This window comes from Oncorhynchus nerka, linkage group LG7 (genome assembly GCF_034236695.1).
Source record: "Oncorhynchus nerka isolate Pitt River linkage group LG7, Oner_Uvic_2.0, whole genome shotgun sequence".
NCBI lineage: Eukaryota > Metazoa > Chordata > Actinopteri > Salmoniformes > Salmonidae > Oncorhynchus > Oncorhynchus nerka.
Window position 1 is genome coordinate 18,356,624 of NC_088402.1, and position 14,957 is coordinate 18,371,580.

The 14,957-nt window shown below is 48.1% G+C and overlaps 2 protein-coding genes across 4 annotated transcripts in view; both read right to left on the reverse strand.

Moving 5' to 3' along the window:
* LOC135572614 (uncharacterized) lies at nt 1-3,609 on the reverse strand. Its single transcript, XM_065021035.1, has 2 exons — nt 2,693-3,609; nt 1-943 (listed from the first exon to the last, which is right to left on the reverse strand). The coding sequence occupies exons 1-2, from the start codon at nt 3,607-3,609 to the stop codon at nt 1-3; spliced, it is 1,860 nt and encodes a 619-aa protein (XP_064877107.1).
* Nucleotides 3,310-14,957, reverse strand: part of LOC115120345 (protein PALS2-like) — a 26,090-nt gene continuing 14,442 nt past the window's right edge. For all 3 annotated transcript variants that reach the window (XM_065020276.1, XM_065020278.1, XM_065020277.1), the window contains 7 exons: nt 12,874-13,005; nt 10,673-10,769; nt 8,339-8,407; nt 7,950-8,111; nt 5,923-6,125; nt 5,510-5,638; nt 3,310-5,289 (listed from right to left, as the gene is read on the reverse strand). In XM_065020276.1, the coding sequence (XP_064876348.1) occupies nt 5,113-5,289; nt 5,510-5,638; nt 5,923-6,125; nt 7,950-8,111; nt 8,339-8,407; nt 10,673-10,769; nt 12,874-13,005 (969 nt within the window). In that variant the 3' untranslated portion in view covers nt 3,310-5,112. The remainder of the gene's footprint in view (nt 5,290-5,509; nt 5,639-5,922; nt 6,126-7,949; nt 8,112-8,338; nt 8,408-10,672; nt 10,770-12,873; nt 13,006-14,957) is intronic.

The window sequence follows — 14,957 nt, forward strand, 5'->3', positions numbered from 1 at the left end:
TTACAGCACAGGAGGGCTTTGGTGCTTTGACACCGGAGTAGGACTGTGGGAGACACTGGAGTAGGACTGTGGGAGACAGTGGAGTAGGACTGTGGGAGACACTGGAGTAGGACTGTGGGAGACACTGGAGTAGGACTGTGGGAGACACTGGAGTAGGACTGTGGGAGACACTGGAGGAGGACTGTGGGAGACACTGGAGGAGGACTGTGGGAGACACTGGAGTAGGACTGTGGGAGACACTGGAGTAGGACTGTGGGAGACACTGGAGGAGGACTGTGGGAGACACTGGAGGAGGACTGTGGGAGACACTGGAGTAGGACTGTGGGAGACAGTGGAGTAGGACTGTGGGAGACACTGGAGTAGGACTGTGGGAGACACTGGAGTAGGACTGTGGGAGACACTGGAGTAGGACTGTGGGAGACACTGGAGGAGGACTGTGGGAGACAGTGGAGTAGGACTGTGGGAGACACCGGAGTAGGACTGTGGGAGACACCGGAGTAGGACTGTGGGAGACAGTGGAGTAGGACTGTGGGAGACACTGGAGTAGGACTGTGGGAGACACTGGAGGAGGACTGTGGGAGACACTGGAGGAGGACTGTGGGAGACAGTGGAGTAGGACTGTGGGAGACACTGGAGTAGGACTGTGGGAGACACTGGAGTAGGACTGTGGGAGATACTGGAGGAGGACTGTGGGAGACAGTGGAGTAGGACTGTGGGAGACAGTGGAGTAGGACTGTGGGAGACACTGGAGGAGGACTGTGGGAGACACTGGAGTAGGACTGTGGGAGACACTGGGGGAGGACTGTGGGAGACACTGGAGGAGGACTGTGGGAGACACCGGGGGAGGACTGTGGGAGACACTGGAGTAGGACTGTGGGAGACACTGGGGGAGGAGGACTGTGGGAGACACCGGGGGAGGACTGTGGGAGACACCGGAGTAGGACTGTGGGAGACACCGGGGGAGGACTGTGGGAGACACTGGAGTAGGACTGTGGGAGACACTGGAGTAGGACTGTGGGAGACACTGGAGTAGGACTGTGGGAGACACTGGAGGAGGACTGTGGGAGACAGTGGAGTAGGACTGTGGGAGACAGTGGAGTAGGACTGTGGGAGACACTGGAGGAGGACTGTGGGAGACAGTGGAGGAGGACTGTGGGAGACACTGGAGGAGGACTGTGGGAGACAGTGGAGTAGGACTGTGGGAGACAGTGGAGTAGGACTGTGGGAGACAGTGGAGTAGGACTGTGGGAGACACTGGAGTAGGACTGTGGGAGACACTGGGGGAGGACTGTGGGAGACACTGGAGGAGGACTGTGGGAGACACCGGGGGAGGACTGTGGGAGACACTGGAGTAGGACTGTGGGAGACACTGGGGGAGGAGGACTGTGGGAGACACTGGAGGAGGACTGTGGGAGACACTGGAGGAGGACTGTGGGAGACAGTGGAGTAGGACTGTGGGAGACAGTGGAGTAGGACTGTGGGAGACAGTGGAGTAGGACTGTGGGAGACAGTGGAGTAGGACTGTGGGAGACAGTGGAGTAGGACTGTGGGAGACACTGGAGTAGGACTGTGGGAGACACTGGAGTAGGACTGTGGGAGACAGTGGAGTAGGACTGTGGGAGACACCGGAGTAGGACTGTGGGAGACACCTGGAGTAGGACTGTGGGAGACAGTGGAGAGGACTGTGGGAGACAGTGGAGTAGGACTGTGGGAGACACTGGAGTAGGACTGTGGGAGACACTGGAGTAGGACTGTGGGAGACACTGGAGTAGGACTGTGGGAGACACTGGAGGAGGACTGTGGGAGACACTGGAGGAGGACTGTGGGAGACACTGGAGGAGGACTGTGGGAGACACTGGAGTAGGACTGTGGGAGACACTGGAGGAGGACTGTGGGAGACACTGGAGGAGGACTGTGGGAGACAGTGGAGGAGGACTGTGGGAGACAGTGGAGAGGACTGTGGGAGACACTGGAGGAGGACTGTGGGAGACACTGGGAGGACTGTGGGAGACAGTGGAGTAGGACTGTGGGAGACACTGGAGGAGGACTGTGGGAGACACTGGAGGAGGACTGTGGGAGACAGTGGAGAGGACTGTGGGAGACAGTGGAGTAGGACTGTGGGAGACACTGGAGGAGGACTGTGGGAGACACTGGAGAGGACTGTGGGAGACACTGGGGAGGACTGTGGGAGACACTGGAGGAGGACTGTGGGAGACACCGGGGGAGGACTGTGGGAGACACTGGAGTAGGACTGTGGGAGACACTGGGGGAGGAGGACTGTGGGAGACACCGGGGGAGGACTGTGGGAGACACCGGAGTAGGACTGTGGGAGACACCGGGGGAGGACTGTGGGAGACACTGGAGTAGGACTGTGGGAGACACTGGAGTAGGACTGTGGGAGACACTGGAGGAGGACTGTGGGAGACAGTGGAGTAGGACTGTGGGAGACAGTGGAGACACTGGAGGACTGTGGGAGACACTGGAGAGGACTGGAGGAGGACTGTGGGAGACAGTGGAGTAGGACTGTGGGAGACAGTGGAGTAGGACTGTGGGAGACAGTGGAGTAGGACTGTGGGAGACAGTGGAGGAGGACTGTGGGAGACACTGGAGGAGGACTGTGGGAGACAGTGGAGAGGACTGTGGGAGACAGTGGAGACACTAGGACTGTGGGAGACACTGGGGGAGGGGAGACACTGGGGGAGGACTGTGGGAGACACTGGGGGAGGACTGTGGGAGACACTGGGGAGGACTGTGGGAGACACTGGAGGAGGACTGTGGGAGACACTGGGGGAGGAGGACTGTGGGAGACACTGGGGGGGAGGACTGTGGGAGACACCGGGGAGGACTGTGGGAGACACTGGGGGGAGGACTGTGGGAGACACCGGGGAGAACTGTGGGAGACACCGGAGGAGGACTGTGGGAGACACTGGGGAGGACTGTGGGAGACACTGGGGAGGACTGTGGGAGACACTGGGGGAGGACTGTGGAGACACTGGAGGAGGACTGTGGGAGACACTGGAGGAGGACTGTGGGAGACACTGGGGGAGGAGGACTGTGGGAGACACCGGAGGAGGACTGTGGGAGACACTGGGGGAGGACTGTGGGAGACACTGGGGGAGGACTGTGGGAGACACTGGGGGAGGACTGTGGAGACACTGGAGGAGGACTGTGGGAGACACTGGAGGAGGACTGTGGGAGACACTGGGGGAGGAGGACTGTGGGAGACACTGGGGGAGGAGGACTGTGGGAGACACTGGGGAGGAGGACTGTGGGAGACACGGAGGAGGACTGTGGGGAGACACTGGGGAGGACTGTGGGAGACACTGGGGGAGGACTGTGGGAGACACTGGGGAGGACTGTGGAGACACTGGAGGAGGACTGTGGGAGACACTGGGGGAGGAGGACTGTGGGAGACACTGGGGGAGGAGGACTGTGGGAGACACCGGAGGAGGACTGTGGGAGACACCGGAGGAGGACTGTGGGAGACACCGGAGGAGGACTGTGGGAGGACTCTGGGAGACACCGGAGGACTGTGGGAGACACTGGAGGAGGGCTTTGGTGCTTTGACACCGGAGGAGGACTGTGGGATAGTATTGTTTCGTGCCACATCAACTAATTAAAAAACTTACATACAGATCAGGGTAGATGGGGAATGGTAAAAGCAGGATGTAGTCTGTTCAATATAGAAAACACAAAGTAAAGGATCATGGGAGACAAAAAGAGTCACTAAGCTAAAAATGATCATCATAGCCACAAAAGACAGTGAATCCTACGGTAGTAAAAGAAAGACGAAGAAACACCGTGTTTAAATGCTGATATTCAATAGTACAATGTAAAGTGTAAAGCTCTTTTCCTTTCATTCTCTTTGTAGGATGTGTGAGGGATAGATATTCAGACAAGTTCATTTTTGCTGAGGTCACAATTCTAAAGAGGTAAATACAAACGTCAGGGGGTAGCCTAACAGTACACTGTAGGGTATTTGGAGGGGGGGGGGCGGTCTACGACAATCACACAAGGGGTGTCCACAGGATTCGGTCTGAGACACACTAGTTGTCATAGCAATGACATGCGCCGTAAAAAGGTTTCCTTGGCAACACTGCTCAGAGTTCTGGAATATTGCATAGTGTCTCATCTTCATTATTGACCTGTGTTGATATAACAATAATAAATCCTCTTTCTAGAGCAGTCCCCAGACAAGAAGAGAAAACATCATTCGTTCTCAGGGATACAACTACAAAAAAACGAACGTAAAAACAAATCAATTAAAAAATATGGCTCAAATGTTTGGCCTTGATGTTTATTTTTTCATGTTTTTGAATTCCAGGTTGGTATCAATAGAAAGATTGTTCGTAAAAAGTTACAAAATACCAAAATATATAAGAAGTCTTTCCCTTCGAGTTTCCTGAAGAAAACAGTTGCATTGTGTGCAGGAGGTAAGGAGAGAGGAGGAGGCGCTTGGTTTGGTTGGTTTTCCACCCCGTCAGAGTACCACAGATTACCAACCCCCTTTCTCATGTCCTTTCCCCTGCCTCGGTGGTTGAACACGCACGGTCAAGTTGACCCAGTCAGACGGTGTCCGTTCGGGGTCAAGTTGACCCAGTCAGACAGTGTCCGGTCGGGGTCAAGTTGACCCAGTCAGACAGTGTCCGTTCGGGGTCAAGTTGACCCAGTCAGACAGTGTCCGGTCGGGGTCAAGTTGACCCAGTCAGACAGTGTCCGGTTGGGGTTCAGTAGACCCAGTTAGACAGTGTCCGGTCGAGGTTCAGTAGACCCAGTCAGACAGTGTCCGGTTGGGGTTCAGTAGACCCAGTTAGACAGTGTCCGGCTGGGGTTCAGTAGACCCAGTCAGACAGTGTCCGGTTGGGGTTCAGTAGACCCAGTCAGACAGTGTCCGGTTGGGGTTCAGTAGACCCAGTTAGACAGTGTCCGGTTGGGGTTCAGTAGACCCAGTCAGACAGTGTCCGGTTGGGGTTCAGTAGACCCAGTTAGACAGTGTCCGGTTGGGGTTCAGTAGACCCAGTTAGACAGTGTCCGGTTGGAGTTCAGTAGACCCAGTCAGACAGTGTCCGGTTGGGGTTCAGTAGACCCAGTTAGACAGTGTCCTGTTGGGGTTCAGTAGACCCAGTTAACGGGGACCCACTGTGGTTCGGAGCAGAGTTTGTCGACGGCAGCCTGTAGCGTCTCGAAGGCGCGATCCAGGTTGTCGTTGGTGATGATGAGGTCGAAATAGTGGTTGTATGCCCTCTGGATACGAGCACTCTCATCAACAGTCTTCCTCAGATCCACATCCTGACAGAGACAGAGGGTGAGTGTGTGTGTGAACCTTACTGTGATGCACTATGGGTAACAAGTACACTATGTGAGTGTTGTATGTTCTAGCAAGATAATGTTCCATAAAAACCTGTGTTACGCCCTGAAATCATATTACAATGGAAGGATACCAGAAAGCAAAATGTGAAAATACTCTAGGAATAAGTGGTTGTGTCTATGCCCAGGAAAAGGTCCTGACCGTGAGTTGTTTGGTGGTGATTCCGGCGTCCACCGTAGCTTTGTGCATGGCCTTGAGCGTCTCAAACTCTGGTGCTGCGATGAACACCACATATGGCATGAACTCTGCTGTCTTTAGTACCTTCAGAGCCTACTGTCCAGACAGAGAGAGGGTCAGTGAACCAGCTAGAGATGACAAAGACATCCAACAGAGAGACAGACATCTGCAGACAGATAGACAGATATCTACAGACACACAGACAGGAAGGCAGGCTGACAGAGAGACAGGCAGATATCCACAGACAGGCAGGAAACCACAGGCACATATGTGCAGTATCTCATACTAGGATTCTATCTGGAATTGAAAGGTGTTGTTTTACAGTAAAACTATGTTGCACTTTTTAAATGCACTACAACGTTTGATTTGATTGTGACCTGTGGGTTGACATCCAGGATGCAGGTTCGTCTCGTGTCCACCACCTCGTGGATGGAGTCCATCTTGGTTCCGTAGAGGTTCCCGTCGTACTCGCCGTGCTCCAGGTAACGGCCCGCCTTCACGTCCGCCTCCATCTCCGTCCGTGTTACGAACTGGTATGAGTTACCGTCCAGCTCATCGTCACGGGGACGCCTGGAGGTGACTGAGGAAGGAGCGGTGGATGGAGGAGAGGAGCGACAAGAACAGAGAGACAGTTAGAGAGAAGCGAGAGGGAGGAAAGATAAGAAAATAGAGAGAGAGTTGGAGAGAAGAAAGAGGGAGGAGAGATAATAAGAGACAGATGAGAGATAAGCGAGAGGGAGGAGAGATAAGAAAATAGAGAGAGAGTTAGAGAGAAGAAAGAGGGAGGAGAGATAATAAGAGACAGATGAGAGAGAAGCGAGAGGGAGGAAAGATAAGAAAAAAGAGAGAGAGAGAAAGAGGGAGGAGAGATAATAAGAGACAGATGAGAGAGAAGCGAGGGAGGAAAGATAAGAAAAGAGAGAGAGAGAGAAGAAAGAGGGAGGAGAGATAAGAGACAGATGAGAGAGAAGTGAGAGGGAGGAAAGATAAGAAAAGAGAGAGTTAGAGAGAGAAGAAAGAGGGAGGAGAGATAATAAGAGACAGATGAGAGAGAAGCGAGAGGGAGGAGAGATAAGAAAATAGAGAGAGAGTTAGAGAGAAGAAAGAGGGAGGAGAGATAATAAGAGACAGATGAGAGAGAAGCGAGAGGGAGGAAAGATAAGAAAAGAGAGAGAGAGAAAGAGGGAGGAGAGATAATAAGAGACAGATGAGAGAGAAGCGAGGGAGGAAAGATAAGAAAAGAGAGAGAGAGAGAAGAAAGAGGGAGGAGAGATAATAAGAGACAGATGAGAGAGAAGCGAGAGGGAGGAAAGATAAGAAAAGAGAGAGAGAGAAAGAGGGAGGAGAGATAATAAGAGACAGATGAGAGAGAAGAGGGAGGAAAGATAAGAAAAAGAGAGAGAGAGAAGAAAGAGGGAGGAGAGATAATAAGAGACAGATGAGAGAGATGAGAGGGAGGAAAGATAAGAAAAGAGAGAGAGAGAGAAGAAAGAGGGAGGAGAGATAAGAGACAGATGAGAGAGAAGTGAGAGGGAGGAAAGATAAGAAAAGAGAGAGTTAGAGAGAGAAGAAAGAGGGAGGAGAGATAAGAGACAGATGAGAGAGAAGCGAGAGGGAGGAAAGATAAGAAAAGAGAGAGAGAGAGAGAAGAAAGAGGGAGGAGAGATAAGAAGAGACAGATGAGAGAGAAGTGAGAGGGAGGAAAGATAAGAAAAGAGAGAGTTAGAGATAGAAGAAAGAGGGAGGAGAGATAATAAGAGACAGATGAGAGAGAAGCGAGAGGGAGGAAAGATAAGAAAAGAGAGAGAGAGAGAGAAGAAAGAGGGAGGAGAGATAATAAGAGACAGATGAGAGAGAAGCGAGGGAGGAAAGATAAGAAAAGAGAGAGTTAGAGAGAAGAAAGAGGGAGGAGAGATAATAAGGGACAGATGAGAGAGAAGCGAGAGGGAGGAAAGATAAGAAAAGAGAGAGAGAGTTAGAGAGAAGAAAGAGGGAGGAGAGAAAATAAGAGACAGATGAGAGAGTAGCGAGAGGGAGGAAAGATAAGAAAAAGAGAGAGAGTTAGAGAGAAGAAAGAGGGAGGAGAGAAAATAAGAGACAGATGAGAGAGAACGCACATGAATGAGTGAAGAGAAGAGTGGAGCATTGGGGGAAGCTCACTAGTGAGTCTGACTTAAAACATTCAAATTAAACATTCTATTGGGTTTCTGTCTGATCTGACAGAGAGTACTGAGCGTACAGTGGTCCATTAGGTTCTGGAGGAGGGGGGGGGGGTTCTACCATAGAAATAGAATTAGAACAGTAATTAGAACAGTAATTACACCAGTAATTACAACAGTAATTACAACAATAATTACACCAGCAATTACAACAGTAATTACAACAGTATGGGTTGCAGACTCACAGGGGATGGTGGTTCCGAAGTGTGTTGGGTTGAGGACCACCAGTCGGTTCTTGAGGCTACGGCGGCCCACCCCCTGCGCTCCAATCAGAACCAAGGTCTTCCTCTGGAACGGGGGCATCTTGGCCACCTCCTCATAGATCTGCAGCTCGTGCCTATCAAACTCTACCCTCAGCCAATCACAGAGAGGAACACAGGAGAGTTAGCCAACCAGACAGGAGAATGTAGAGTTGTCAGTCAATAAGGGAAGGGAATGTGGACATAAACAGTCGATCAGTAAATGGGGAACTACACAAGTCAGGAAGTAAAAGAGTGAGCCCGAGCACAAACAACCAATGACAAGAATGAGCCATGATAGATTTAGCCAATGAGAGAAGGGTATGAATTCTTACCTGCATTCTTGGCTGTTAGGTACATCATTTTTTTCTTTTTCTTTCCAGTTATTGTACCACACAGGATCCCTGTTGACACACGTCAGTACATATCAATACACACCAGTACACATTAATACACATCAGTACACATCAACACACATCAACACACATCATTACACATCAGTACACATTAATACACATCAGTACACATCAACACACATCAACACACATCATTACACATCAGTACACATTAATACACATCAGTACACATCAGTACACATCAATACACATCAGTACACATCAATACACATCATTACACATCAGTACACATTAATACACATCAGTACACATCATTACACATCAGTACACATCAACACACATCAACACACATCATTACACATCAGTACACATTAATACACATCAGTACACATCATTACACATCAGTACACATTAATACACATCAGTACACATCAGTACACATCAACACACGTCAGTACACATCAGTACACATCAATACACATCAGTACACATCAATACACATCATTATACATCAATACACATCAACACACACCAACACACACCAATACACATCAACACACGTTAACACACATGAACACACGTCAATACACATCAATACACACATCAATAAGTGCAAGCAAGTCTTCCCTATCCGTCTTTGCATCTGAAGGCCACAAGGGGGCAGGCTCAACCCATTCTAAGGTAACAATCTATTAAATCATTATGACTTCATTGGCTGGCCTCACAGTTTAAACTAAACTATTTCAAGTAAGTGCTCTTCACTGTCATGGATGTGTCATGGAAAAGGTCCTCTCAGAGTTGCTCAGAGCATGAGCCAGTCAGCTCAGTTCAAATCAAATTATATTCATCACATGCACTGAATACCACAGGTGTAGACTTTACCGTAAAATGTTTATTTACGAGCCCTTTCCCAACAATGCAGAATTAAAAAGTAAGAACAATTTGAAACACATTTCTAAATAAACAGTAACCGAATAAAATATCAATAAAGAGACTATAGAGATAGAGTACTGGTAGCGAGTCAATGTGCAAGGGCACCATGAAGTATGGTAGATGTAGGTAGGGGTGAAGGTAAAGTGACCAGTCAATCACGATAGATAATAAACAGAGTAGCTGCAGCATATGTGAAGAGTGTGAAAGTGTGTCTACGGGTGTGTGGTGTCAATATGCATGTGTGTGTGTGTGTGGTGTCAATATGCGTGTGTGTGTGTGTGGTGTCAATATGCCATGTGTGTGTGTGTATGGTGTCAATATGCGTGTGTGTGTGTGTGTGTGTATGTGTGTGTGTGTGGTGTCAATATGCATGTGTGTGTGTGTGGGTAGAGTCCAGTGAGTGTGTGGGTAGAGTCCAGTGAGTGTGTGGGTAGAGTCCAGTGAGTGTGTGGGTAGAGTCCAGTGAGTGTGTGGGTAGAGTCCAGTGAGTGTGTGGGTAGAGTCCAGTGAGTGTGTGGGTAGAGTCCAGTGAGTGTGTGGGTAGAGTCCAGTGAGTGTGTGGGTAGAGTCCAGTGAGTGTGTGGGTAGAGTCCAGTGAGTGTGCGGGTAGAGTCCAGTGAGTGTGCGGGTAGAGTCCAGTGAGTGTGCGGGTAGAGTCCAGTTAGTGTGCGGGTAGAGTCCAGTGAGTGTGCGGGTAGAGTCCAGTGAGTGTGCGGGTAGAGTCCAGTGAGTGTGCGGGTCGAGTCCAGTGAGTGTGCGGGTCCGAGTCCAGTGAGTGTGCGGGTAGAGTCCAGTGAGTGTGCGGGTAGAGTCCAGTGAGTGTGCGGGTAGAGTCCAGTGAGTGTGCGGGTAGAGTCCAGTGAGTGTGCGGGTAGAGTCCAGTTAGTGTGCGGGTAGAGTCCAGTTAGTGTGCGGGTAGAGTCCAGTGAGTGTGCGGGTCGAGTCCAGTGAGTGTGCGGGTAGAGTCCAGTGAGTGTGCGGGTAGAGTCCAGTGAGTGTGCGGGTAGAGTCCAGTGAGTGTGCGGGTCGAGTCCAGTGAGTGTGCGGGTCGAGTCCAGTGAGTGTGCGGGTCGAGTCCAGTGAGTGTGCGGGTCGAGTCCAGTGAGTGTGCGGGTAGAGTGCAGTGAGTGTGCGGGTAGAGTCCAGTGAGTGTGCGGGTAGAGTCCAGTGAGTGTGCGGGTCGAGTCCAGTGAGTGTGCGGGTCGAGTCCAGTGAGTGTGCGGGTCGAGTCCAGTGAGTGTGCGGGTAGAGTGCAGTGAGTGTGCGGGTAGAGTCCAGTGAGTGTGTGGGTAGGGTCCAGTCTATGACTTGGGTGGCTGGAGTCGTTGACAGTTTAGCGCATCTTGCTGAAATGGAGCAAAGAGGCAAAGTAAAGCCTACCTGAGCCGTCAAAGTCTCGTGGGACGAAGGCTTTCCTCTTCTCCTCCAGAAACTGACTGGGGATCAGTCCAGTGGCTCCACCAACCACATGACATGCCTAATACAGGACAGAGCACATCAGATGTCACTCAACCAGTAGAAATCAGTATACGACCTGTAGAAATCAGTATACAACCTGTAGAAATCAGTATACAACCAGTAGAAATCAGTATACAACCTGTAGAAATCAGTATACGACTAGTAGAAATCAGTATACGACCAGTAGAAATCAGTATACGACTTGTAGAAATCAGTATACAACTAGTAGAAATCAGTATACGACCTGTAGAAATCAGTATACGACCAGTAGAAACCAGTATACGACCAGTAGAAACCAGTATACAACTAGTAGAAATCAGTATACAACTAGTTGAAATTAGTATACAAGCAGTAGAAATCAGTATAAAACCAGTAGAAACCAGTATATGACCAGTAGAAACCAGTATACGACCAGTAGAAATCAGTATACAACTAGTAGAAATCAGTATACGACCAGTAGAAACCAGTATACGACCAATAGAGTGTGCGGGTAGAGTCCAGTGAGTGGGTTCAAAAACCCGAGCCGACAAGGTGAAAAATCTGTCCATGTGCCCTTGAGCAAGGCACTTAACACTTATTTGCTTCAGGGGCCCGGTACTTCTATGGCTGACCCTGTAACCACCCTAGTGGTTAGAGCGTTGGACTAGTAACCGGAAGGTTGCGAGTTCAAACCCCCGAGCTGACAAGGTACAAATCTGTCGTTCTGCCCCTGAACAGGCAGTTAACCCACTGTTCCCAGGCCGTCATTGAAAATAAGAATGTGTTAACAGACTTGCCTAGTTAAATAAAGGTAAAAATAAAAAAATATATAAAAAAAACACATATCACTGCACCTATCATACTACTATGACTGACCCTGTAAAACAACACATATCACTGCACATATCATACTACTATGACTGACCCTGTAAAACAACACATATCACTGCACATATCATACTACTATGACTGACCCTGTAAAACAACACATATCACTGCACATATCATACTACTATGACTGACCCTGTAAAACAACACATATCACTGCACATATCATACTACTATGACTGACCCTGTAAAACAACACATATCATACTACTATGACTGACCCTGTAAAACAACACATATCACTGCACCTATCATACTACTATGACTGACCCTGTAAAACAACACCTAAAACAACACATATCACTGAACCTCATCATACTACTATGACTGACCCTGTAAAACAACACATATCACTGCACATATCATACTACTATGACTGACCCTGTAAAACAACACATATCACTGCACCTATCATACTACTATGACTGACCCTGTAAAACAACACATATCATACTACTATGACTGACCCTGTAAAACAACACATATCACTGCACCTATCATACTACTATGACTGACCCTGTAAAACAACACATATCACTGCACCTATCATACTACTATGACTGCACATATCATACTACTATGACTGACCCTGTAAAACAACACATATCACTGCACCTATCATACTACTATGATTGACCCTGTAAAACAACACATATCACTGCACCTATCATACTACTATGACTGACCCTGTAAAACAACACATATCACTGCACCTATCATACTACTATGACTGACCCTGTAAAACAACACATATCACTGCACCTATCATACTACTATGACTGACCCTGTAAAACAACACATATCACTGCACCTATCATACTACTATGACTGACCCTGTAAAACAACACATATCACTGCACATATCATACTACTATGACTGACCCTGTAAAACAACACATATCACTGCACCTATCATACTACTATGACTGACCCTGTAAAACAACACATATCATACTACTATGACTGACCCTGTAAAACAACACATATCACTGCACCTATCCAGTGTATGTGACAATAAAACATCCTATTTACTATTTATAGAAACCAATACAAAACCTGTAGACAGTAGTAACATATTCAAAACCAGTAGAGACCAGTACAAACCAGCAGAGTACAGTGATCAACCAGTAGACAACATTAAAAACCAGTACATAAAAACAGTTAGTTGTTGTTTTTGAGGATGTGGTCTGTAAATGTGTGGATGTATAAAATCTAGTGGAGGAGAATGTCCTCTTGAAACACGTCATCATCATCACCTGCCACCAGTTGGGGTCCTCTCTGTTGACAATCTGAAGGAGGTCCCCCCTCTTGAAGCCAATCCCCGCCTCTCGACACGGGATCAGATGGTCATTGGCTGGATCGTAGTCAAAGTGTGGTTGCACGTACACCTGAGAAAAGGGAGGTATGATGGTAATCAATGGTGCTTCTACAAACAACCTAAAACTATATGAGTCTCTCTGTTTGCAACAGCTAGGTAGATAATGTTGGTGTAATGATTTGCATTTTGAAATGTTAGAGATTAGACTGAAGTTTTGGTTTAAAACAGAATTAAAGGGCAACTGAACGCAAAACAATACTTCTCAGGTTGAAAATGGCCAATGTGGCATTGATATTAGTCAGAAACATTTATTCCAGTGCCAAAACATACTAAAAAGTGTAAGAATATTTGGATCAGTACATTCCAAAGTCGGTATATTCCAAAACTGAGTTGTGTGAGATTTGTGTAATTGAGGTAGTCAAGACTTAGCCCACTGGGTACAGACATCAATTCAACGCCTATTCCACAAGGTGGAAACAACGTTGATTCAACCAGTGTGTACCCAGTGGGAGCTATACATGAGGGTTGGGTTTGGATTACCATCATGCCCACTTGCCCACTAACTTGGGATTGTAATAGACAGTGACTTGAGAAGCTGATTTAGCTAACGTAGCCTGCTGGCTCAATGTGCCCGTTAGCTAGCTTCATTGACAAACACATAGATGGAACTTTAGCTAGCGAGTGATTTGGGGCACTGATAAACAGTGTGTAACTTGTGCATGATGTACAATAGATTTACAATAGTTTGACGGTGCTTATCATGAAGTTGTATACCTGTTATCAGAAATCAGTCATGAGCGCAGTCAGCAGCAGCTGACCCAATACTGTCTGCAGTGCACACAGACTAGTTTTCATGCAAATGTTTTAACTACTGCACCAAACTAGTTAGCTGTAAAACTGCTTGACTAAGACCTCCTCGGCAAAAACTGTACAATTTATTAGATTACTTGATTTATTTGAGATGAATTCTGACTATTTTAAGGAAGAAGTAGTGGCTTTGTTGTTGCTATGGTGACTTAAGGGGGACAAATTATTTTTTCCTTCATCAATCTACACACAATACCCCATAATGTCAAAGTGAAAACAGGTTTTTAGATATTTTGTATTCAAACTTAAAAGACAGAAATACCTTATTTACATAAAGCATTCAGACCCTTTGCCATGAGACTCGAAATTGAGCTCAGGTGCATCCTGTTTCCATTGATCATCCTTGAGATGTTTCTACAACTTGATTGGAGTCCAACTGTTGTAAATTCAATTGATTGGACATGATTTGAAAAGGCACACGCCTGTCTATATATGGTCCCACAGTTGGCAGGGCATGTCAGAGCAAAAACTAAGCCAAGAATTGAAGGAATTGTCCGTAGAGCTCAGAGACAGGATTGTGTCGAGGTACAGATCTGGGGAAGGGTACCAAAACATTTCTGCAGCATTGAAGGTCCCCAAGAACACAGTGGCCTCCATCATTCTTAAATGAAAGAAGTTTGGAACCAAAAAGACTCTTCCTAGAGCTGTCCGCCCGGTCAAACTGACCAATCAGGAGAGAAGGGCCGAAGTGACCAAGAACCCAATGGTCACTCTGACAGAGCTCCAGAGTTCCTCTGCGGAGATGGGAGAACCTTCCAGAAGGACAACCATCTCTGCAGCACTCCACCAATCAGGGCTTTATGGTAAAGTGGCCAGACGGAAGCCACTCCTCAGTAAAAGGCACATGACAGCCCGCTTGGAGTTTACAAAAGGCACCTTAAGGACTCTTTGGCCTGAACAAGATTCTCTGGTCTGATGAAACCAAGATTGAACTCTTTGGCCTGAATGCCAAGCGTCATGTCTGGAGGAAACCTGGCACCATCCCTACGGTGAAGCATGGTGGTGGCAGCATCATGCTGTGGGGATGTCTTTCAGTGGCAGAGACTGGGAGACTAATCAGGATCGAGGGAAAGATGAACTGAGCAAAGTACAGAGGGATCCTTGATGAAAACCTGCTCCTCCTGCACCTTCCAACAGAACAATGACCCTAAGCAC